Source organism: Chiroxiphia lanceolata, chromosome 17 (genome assembly GCF_009829145.1).
Source record: "Chiroxiphia lanceolata isolate bChiLan1 chromosome 17, bChiLan1.pri, whole genome shotgun sequence".
NCBI classification, from domain to species: domain Eukaryota; kingdom Metazoa; phylum Chordata; class Aves; order Passeriformes; family Pipridae; genus Chiroxiphia; species Chiroxiphia lanceolata.
The window spans coordinates 2,295,380-2,304,402 of NC_045653.1; the positions used below are offsets into that span (position 1 = coordinate 2,295,380).

Here is a 9,023-nt window from a genome sequence, read left to right on the forward strand (position 1 = left end):
GCGGCGGGGCGGCTCGCGCCGCTTTTCGCGGCAAAAAGGATTTGGCGCGCAAAGGCGCGCGGGGCCGGCGCGCCGAGACAGCCGGCGGGCACCGAGCGGAGCCGCGGCTGGGATTGCAGCCGGGGCTGGAGCCGGAGCGGAGCGGCCCCGCGCCCGCCATGGGCCGCGCCTCAGCCCGCGCCCTGCCCGCCGCGCCGCCCGCCGCCCCGGCGGCACCGGCTGCCATGTGAGCCATGGCGGCGGCGGGCGGCGCGGCGGGGCTGGCGGCGCTGCTGGGCAGCGCCTCCCCGCACCTCCTCATCGTCTCCGCCGCCGCCGCCGCCGAGGAGCCCGCGGGCGGCGGCGGCCACCCCGATACCGACCTCCTGCTCTTCGCCACGCCGCAGCCCGCCCGCCCCGGCGCCGCGCCCAGACGGCCCGCGCTGGGCCGCCCGCCGGTAACCCCCGCGAGTGGGACGGGGGGGCGCGGTGGGCGGGCGGGGGCTGCGGGGACCGGGCTGTGTGCTGGGCCGTGCAGTATTGGGCCGCTTCGAGCCGGCTGGGTACCGACCGGGCCGTATAGCCGACCGTGCTGTATAGCCGGGCTGTACACCGAGCTGGGCTATTTGCCAGGCCGAGCTGTATAGCGAGCCGTGCGATCCCGAGCCGGGCTGTATAGCGAGCCGTGCTGTACACGAACCGGGTCGGGCCGCGCTGCTCCCTGCTCTGCCCCGTGCTGTGCCATATGTCATGTCCTGCTCCGTGCCAGGCCGTTCTCGGCCGTGCCCTGCCGTACAGCCGGGCCGTGCCACGCAGCACCTGCCGGGCCGGCCCTGCCCCGCTGCCGCTCCGGAAGCCGCAGGCCCGGGCGCTGGGCCGTGCTTTGCCTCCCCCGCCGCGGCCTGCGCCGGCCTTGGGGCGCTCCCCGCAGCCTGGCGGGGCCCCCGCGACGGGGACAGCCCCCCATCCCCGCTGGCGTGCGGGACAGCCGCGGAGCTGCTCTTGTCAGTCCCTTCCTACCGGGCCTCTGTGACCCTGGGGCGATCCCTCGGGTCACATTCCATGACCAATGGGATGGTCACTGCTTCTCTGATGGCCCCATCCCTTACAGGTGAAGAGGAAGCTGAATTTGGAGACAGATCATCAGTACATAGCAGAGAGCCTGCCGGTGGTCCGGGGCAAGGCCAGGAACCCTGCTAAAGGTACTGCTCCTCCTGACCCCCCCTTGACAGCCCAGCCCAGAGCAGGGGTGCTGCAGCCCCACTCAGCTCCCACAGGCAGCTTCTTCCTTTTCCTTCATGTCACTTTGTTCCTGGGGCTGACCTCTTTCTGTCTGCTGTCCACAGCTGCTGCTGTCCCCTGGGCTGGTGACATAGTTGTCCTGCCCAGCTGCTGGGCACCACACCTGCTCCATCCCTCCCTGTGGGGTGGAGCTGTAGCTGCCAACATGGGGTGGGTGCAGTGTCCCACGTGGACCTTCTGTTATCTCCCCCCTGAGCCCTGCCTGGCACAGCTGAAATTGTGGTCAGGATGGAGCACAGGTGTCAGAGCCTGTGCCAGGTCCTGCAGCAGCCTTCCTGTGGAGGGTTTGGGAAGCTCACCCAATTGCCCTGAGAAAGCACATTGGTTTTGGGGTGCCAGTCCTGGTACCTGGTGCACGAGTCACCTGCAAGCATGGGGGGAGTTTTGGGACCTCTCAGCTCCAGCCTTTTGGCTAAAATCACACTTGTCCTCGGTGGCTGGCAGGGGCAAAGTCTCCTGGAGAGAAGTCCCGCTATGAAACCTCCCTGAACCTCACCACCAAGCGCTTCCTGGAGCTCCTGAGCCAGTCACCTGATGGTGTGGTGGATCTCAACTGGGCGGCCGAGGTCCTGAAGGTGCAGAAGAGGCGCATCTACGACATCACCAATGTCCTGGAAGGCATTCAGCTCATCACCAAGAAATCCAAGAACCACATCCAGTGGCTGTATGTCCCTTGGCTGGGCTCACGGGGCTGTGTCTGGCTGTTCCCTGGGCTGGGAGAGCCGTCTGGGCCAGGCTCAGGGTAGAGCAGGGTCTTAGCGGGGTGGAGAAGTTCAAAGCAGGGTCACCACAGCATCTGCTCACGGGTCAAGTGGTGGCTCCCTGTGGGCGAGGGCTGTGCTCAGTGGCAGGTGGCTCCTCAGCAGGCAAAACAGGAATACCAACACTGCGAGTCCCCCTCGGGCTCCCCAGGTCATCCCAGGGAGCGGGGGGGCTGTGTCCAGGCTCGGGGAATGGACCCCAGGGCTGTGCCCTACTGGGAAATCCGGACAAGGCTGATTCCCTGGGTGTGGGGTGGGATGTAGCCTGGCCTGGTTGGGGACAGAGGGAGCTGTGGGGTCTGGCTCCTGACAGGCATGGTGCTCCCCAGGGGCAGCCAGGCCACCGTGGGAGCGCCCGGCCGGCACCGGCTGCTGGAGAAGGAGCTGCGGGAGCTGCAGGCGGCCGAGAGGCAGCTGGATGAGCTCATCCAGATGTGCACGGTGCAGCTGCGCCTGCTCACCGAGGACCCCGCCAACCAGCAATATCCTTTGGTTATGGGATGGGACTGGCTGGGTGGGGGGATGTGGGTGAGCCCCGGGATGAGCCCGGCCGGCTGCGGTCCCTGCAGGGAATGATCCCTGTGTCTGCTCCTTGACCCGCCCCACCGCAGCCTATGTGACCTGCCAGGATCTCCGCAGCATCGTGGACCCCTCGGAGCAGATGGTGATGGTTATCAAAGCCCCCCCAGAGACCCAGCTGCAGGTCTCAGACCCAGCAGAGGTGAGTTGGGGTCGCCCTCTGACCCCTCTACACAGCCCAGTGCTCCCTGGGCATCCCTGCACCTCCTTGTCTCACTCCTCTCCCCTCTCCCAGGCTTTCCAGGTCTCCATGCGAAGCACTCAGGGCCCCATCGATGTCTTCCTCTGTCCTGAGGACAGCTCAGGGGTCTGCAGCCCTGTCAAGAGCCCTTTCAAAGCCTCCACAGAGGACTCATCTCCCAGGTGTTCACAGTCCAGAGCCTCCCCACTCCTGCATCCCACCCAGGATGTGAACATGCCACTGCTTCCTGGAGAGCAAGGTGGGGCTGGGGACAGGGATGTTGGTGTGATGTCACGGTGGCTCTGGCTGTGTTTGTAGCTGTCAGCACAAGGAAGGAGCTGGGATAATGCTTGGGCACCCCAGCAAGGCAGGGAGGTGGGAACAGCTGGGTTCTCCGTAGCCTAAAAAATGGGTTTTTTGTGGGGTTTATTTGGCAACTTCTGTGGGATTTACAGCTGTTTCCTATCCCCACAGAAGCGCTGCTGCCAGGGACAAGTGCACTGCCCAGCAAGGTGGACGAGGTGAGCCTGTCACCTCTGGCCTCCATGGACATTCTCCTGGAGCAGAGCAGGGAGGACTTGGCGGGTTTCTTGGCGGATGAGTTCATCAACCTGTCGCCGCCGCAGGCGCAGGACTATCACTTCGGGCTGGAGGAGGGCGAGGGCATCAGCGAGCTCTTCGACTGCAACTTTGGGGACTTCACCCCCTTGGACTTCTGAAGCTCTGCCCAGGTGCTCGGGGGAGCTGCCAGGCGAGGGGGGCAGCCCTGGCAGGGCGGGCAGGGCAGGCGGCCCCTCTGGCTGCAGCGCCCGCTGCTCCTCTCCCATCCCCTTTTTGCAATATTTTCTTCTCCCTCCAGACCCCCCAGCCAGGCGGGGGGCCAGTGGCATCCCCAGCTCCAGCCCCACAAGGGGGGATGCCAGGATGGGGTTCCCATCTCGGGGGACCCCCCACACAGGGCCCTGGTCACAGGGGAACTGCCCAGGGCAGCCCCCCAGGAGCCCATTCCAGAGCTTTAAGCAGTCCTGTGTATAGATTTGATTAATTTATTATTGTCCCCTGGGGACAGCGTTCCATTTCCATGGGGGTTTGGGGGGGGGCTGTACAGCAGAGTGAGGGTGCTGAGAGGGTTTGTTGTGCTGGAAGGGGGTGGTGGAGATGTGGGGGGTGCTGGGTCAGGGCTGTCCCCCCTGTGTGGGGAGCTGCCCATAGCCTGGCTGAGCATGGGGTATTTATTTATTATTTATGGCATGTGGGAGCTCTCCCAGGACATGGAGGGGGCAGGAAGGAGCAGGAGGCCACCGGGGCTTTGCCAGCACATCCTGGCTTTGCTCATGTCCAAAATGAGACTGGCAAGGCCACGGCTGTGGCAGTGGCTGCTGGAGGGGGGACGGGGCTGGATGGGGCTGGTGGCCCCGGGACCATGGGCTTGTCCCCTTAGGGGACACAGAGGTGTCCCAGGGAGTGCATCTCTGCAGGTGAGGACCCAACGCTGTCTCCAGGCTTTTATTCCCCTCCCCGTGCAGCCTTTCAGCCTTTTGGCTCTGTCTCCCCCTCCCCAGGCCACTGGGATGGGAGGGGAGGAGAGGGGGGTCCTGGGGTCCCCCTGGGCCGGGGTGGAGACGCACTTTCACTTTTACTGCCATTTAATAAGCTTGTGTTCCTCTGAGCTTTGTGTTTAATAAAGGTTTCTACTGACTCTGCTCTTCGGCTGTGCTGAAGTGCCTGGGGGTTTTAGGGGTGATGGGGCCCCCAGTTGAGAAACAAAGTGGTTTGGGGTGATTTTGGGGGTTTTTTTTGCTATTTCAAACTTGAAATGCATGACCAGGTCTGACCATGCCTGGGGCTGCAGGAGGTGCTTTGGTCCTTGGGGGTTTTTTTCCCCCCTGCAACTCCACACACTCCCACGTGTGGGGTGGGAGCTGGGGCTGATCCTGCGCCTGCTGCTCCTCCAAAGAGGTTGTGCTGCAGGGGGATGTGGTGATGGGTCTGGATGGGGATTGCTTTTCTTTTTGGCAGGCCCTGTCCCCACTTGGCTGCTCTCTTGCCTGGCCCCCTCCCTGCCTTCCCCCTGGTTTTGGGGCAGCATTTGCATGGAGAGGGTCCCTGGCTGTAGCACCTACACTGGGAAGAGTGTGGCAGCATGGGACCAGTGTGAAACCAGTCCATGCATCCACCACACCAGCAGGCTCCCTGTGACTTCCCAGCTTCCCCTGTTTGCCCCAGCACCTCTTGGTGCTGCCTAAAGGCACGTGCTGGCACCAATTCCTGGCCCAAAGTTCAAGCTCCCCGTGTCCTTGCTCACTGGGGACACACTGGCTGCCAGTGGCAGCCCTGCCCCTGCGTGCCCCAATCCTCTCTGCACCACACTGACTGAGGGACATTGAGGGCCCTCAGGGAGGGATGTTTGGAGTTCCCAAGGACCCACTGGCAGCCTGGAATTGGCTCAGGGGGGCCATGGCCACCACCCCATGTTTGTGTGCTTGCTCCCCTCCTGCCTGGCCTCCTGCCTGGTTTGCCTTTAAACAGCCTTATAAATATTTCAGCCTGACCATGTTGTGTAAGCTCACCCTGCTCCTGTGCCAGCAGGTGACGGGAGCACAGGCTCTGGCCAGGCTGCTGGTGGGTGCTGGGTGGCACAGCCTGGCCTCTTGTCTGCATCCTTGTGCCTCTGTTTTCACATCTGGGCACAGTCCCTGGCTGACTGTGCTGCCACTGGGTTGTTTTTTCAGCTGGACACGTGGGGATCGTGGTGTGCAGGTGTAGGTGCCAAACCCCATAGCTCAGCTCCCTGCACCCTCCCCTTTCCCAGCTCTCTAGAGCTCGGCAGCAGGGCCAGCCAGGCCCTGGCACCCCCAAACCAGTGCCTGGGAGGGCAGTGGCTCACACAGCTTGTCTTGAGTGACCCCTCTGTCTGAGAGGGAAGAGCTCGTGTTTGTTGTCACATTGTCACCACATCAAATGGGGCTTTTCCAGACAAACTGGAAGAACATTCCCATTGTTCTGATCTGTGGGGCTCCTGCCCCTCAGAGCCAGGGCAGGAGGATGGAGTGGCAGGTGGGTGGGCATGGGCTCTGGTCCCAGCCTGCTGTTTCCTTCATTACAGAGTCATGTTTGTCACCTTGGGGTGACAGGTGCTGCAGGGTTTCCTGCAGGGTGCCCAGCTCAGGCATATGCCAACTCCTCCTCATCCACCCCCCTTTCTCTTCTTGTTTAGTTCTGCTGTGGTGGAGGGTGATGGTGGTCTGAAATGCTGCCCAAAGAGGAGAGACTCTGGCACAGGGAATGGCTTTCATGGGAGCCATCAGGCTCAGGGAGAGGAGAGAGGACTCACACGGACATCCTGAGCTCCACGGGGCTGTTCCTGTGCCCATCCAACCCCCCCACCAGCAGCACAGCTTTTCCCTTTTCCCCTGAGCAAAGGTAAACCTGTGATGACATTCACCATCACATTCCCTTCATGGCAAACCTCCTGGGATGCTGGGCCCTTGGGGTTCCTGGTCCCCATGGAAGCAGTCCCCAGCAGGGACAAGAGTGTGTCCTGCTGCCGCATCTCTGAGGGATGCACTGGCAGCTCCACGTGAGCCACAGAACCATAAAAATAACCACTCTGCCTCCCAGGGATGATTCATGATGCAGCTGAAGGGCTTCCCTCCTGCTATTTCAGATCACTGGAGAAGGAGCTGATGATAGCTGGTTTGGAAGAGCACATGGCAGCTTTGGGAAGCGGCCCCAGGCACTGCCTGGTTTTATTTATCTGCTCCACAGATGCTTTTCTTTGTCAGGCGAAGCCAACACAGTCCAGGAGATGAGAATCCTGCACACATCCTGGTTGCTCCATGGGCTCTCAGCTCCTGTTTGCTCCTATCTCCCATTCCCAGGCAGTGTTACCCTGCAGGGATCATGTCCATCCAGCCCTGGGCAGCTCCATTGGCACTGGCAAATGCTGTGCAGGATGTGGCCGTGGTGCTGATCCCAGGCAGCCATGGAGTCTCCTGTCCCTGTGCTGTGAGGTTTGGACTAGGGGGAGTCAGGAGAGCCCCTCAGTGGGATGAGCTCTGGAACAGTGTGGCAGTGGCTGAGGGGCAGAATTAGGTGCCCCTCATAAGGACTTTGTACCTTTAACCTAATCCCCCTTGGAGGGTCTGGGCAGGTTTTGGGGTCTCTCTAGGCAGGGATGTCTTGCCTCTGCCAGTGCTGATGCTCCCTGCCCCACCTCTGCATCCTGCCCCAAACTTCCATATTTCCACTCTCAAACATCTCCCATGTTTCTTCCGTGAGGAAGGAACTTGAGGAGGTCAAACACAGCATTGTTTATTTCTGGAATTTTGGTGAGTGGGTGCTTCCCTTAATTCCAAGCCATTGTGGTCCTGGAGAGAAGAGCAGAGCCCTGGTGTCCCCCTCAGCTGGAGCCATGTCACCATTCCCAGCTGTGGCTTTCAGGGTGCTCTGGAAGCACCTGTGGAAGGAGCTGGGAGCATCAGCTCCCTCCTGCCACTGGCGATTTTGCCCTGGACTTTGCTTTCCCTCACTGCCCAGCTGCTCCTTCCCACACAGGAACTCATGCTGACCCTGAGGCATCCCGATGGGGACAGAGCATGGATTTTAGCAAACAGAAGTGTGGGAAGGCCCTCTCAGGCTTTGCTTTGATCCATGACAGAGCCCCACCATCACACAAGCCTTCCCACACTCCCTGGTGAGGTGATCCCTGTCCCTGCTGTGTCCCCTGCCTGTGTTTTTTTCCTTTTCCTTTTTCAGTTGGATTTGATTGACCACGGATTTGAGTGATGACCACTCAAGAGCTCCAGTCCTTGGACCTCTTTCTGCCTCCCTGGGGTGGGGAGAGCCCTGTGCTGTGTGTGTGAGTGCACATGCCCTCCAGAGCCTTTGGATACCCCCCATCAGGTCCCAGGTGCGCTTTTTCCGCCTCTTTTCCCTTGCACACACCTGGAACAGCTGGGAGATGGTAAAAATAGCTGTGATGCATCCTGCAGCTGCTCCAGGCTCAGCTTGGAGCCTCTTATCCCTGAGGGAGGAGGAGGTGAGCAAACTCCATGTGCCACAGCTCGGTCATGTTGGGATGGGGAAGCATCTTGGATTTGAGATCTGGGTTAAGCGGAGCTGAGCTCAGCAAACAGGATGTTGCTGGGAGCTCCATGTGAAAGCAGAGGTGGTGCTCATGGAGGCAAAGCTTGCCTGGGCTTTTCCATCCAAACAAAACCGGTTCATGTCTCTTTCTCTGTAAGTAAAATCCTGGAATACTCCGAGAGGGAGAGGGAGCAGCCCCAAGAAGTCCCTGCACATTGTGTACCCTGGGAGCTTGTGAAGCTCTGCCCAGCCATGGCTTTATCTGGTTTATTTATCTAATTATCTGTTTCTTGTTTGGGAAAACCCCTGAGGACAGCCTGGGATATGGATATGGATGTCTGTCTTATTCCTCTCCGTGTGCACAGGCCTCTGGGTGTCAGGCAGGGATAGAGGCAGCTCCTGCTTCCTCCTCCTCCTCCTCCACAGTCAGTATATGCCACACTGGAGGGAAGCAGCGGGGAGCAAAGGCTGCCTGGCACTGTGGGCATGGAAGGAGGGCATTTGGAGCCACCCTGGTTGTCAGGGGACCACCCCAGGGCCACTATGACCACAGTGGGACCACCCGTGGCCAAACTGGGGCCAAGTCAGGGCCAGCTGGGGAAATTAGGGCTTTCCCAGGAACAACAATGTCCACACTGGGACAACATGTGGCCAAACTGGGACCACCTGTGGCCAAACTGGGACCAGCTGGGGCAACCAGGGCTGTGCTGGGGCCAACAGCGACCATATTTGAGACCAAACTGGGATGAACTGGAGCAGCCATGGTTGCCCCAGGGCCAACAGTGACTACAATGAGACAACCCATACCAAACTGGGACCAACTGGGGAAGCCAGGGCTGCCCTGGAGCCAACAGTGACCACACTGGGATCACCTGTGGTCAAACTGGGGTAACTAGGGCTAGCCTGAGGCCGCCAGCAACCACACTGGGACCTCCCATGGCCAAAATGGGACCAACTGGGACCATATTGGGGTGTCCAGGCTTAATCCTGGAGCCAACAGTGACCACACCAGGACCACTCATGGCCAAATTAGAATAATCCCAGGGCCAACTGGGGCACCCAGGGCTACAGTGGGGCCAACAGTGACCACACTGGGACTACCCGTGGCCACTCTGGGACCAACTGGCCCAGCA

At 60.8% G+C, this 9,023-nt stretch overlaps 1 protein-coding gene across 1 annotated transcript; it reads left to right on the forward strand.

Moving 5' to 3' along the window:
• The first annotated feature begins 233 nt into the window (after positions 1 to 233).
• Positions 234 to 4,505, forward strand: E2F1 (E2F transcription factor 1). Its single transcript, XM_032704704.1, has 7 exons — positions 234 to 437; positions 1,091 to 1,181; positions 1,726 to 1,945; positions 2,372 to 2,524; positions 2,649 to 2,763; positions 2,857 to 3,061; positions 3,277 to 4,505. Exons 1-7 carry the CDS (start codon positions 234 to 236, stop codon positions 3,519 to 3,521), a joined length of 1,233 nt encoding a protein of 410 aa, XP_032560595.1. The 3' UTR covers positions 3,522 to 4,505.
• Positions 4,506 to 9,023: the final 4,518 nt, after the last annotated feature.

Bases quoted from the DNA above. Each gene is read 5' to 3' on its own strand.
- E2F1 (XM_032704704.1), top strand. From the start codon at position 234: ATGGCGGCGGCGGGCGGCGCGGCGGGGCTGGCGGCGCTGCTGGGCAGC. The intron at 438-1,090 runs GTAACCCCCGCG...CATCCCTTACAG, and splicing joins CCGCGCTGGGCCGCCCGCCG to GTGAAGAGGAAGCTGAATTT. The intron at 2,764-2,856 runs GTGAGTTGGGGT...CCCCTCTCCCAG, and splicing joins AGGTCTCAGACCCAGCAGAG to GCTTTCCAGGTCTCCATGCG.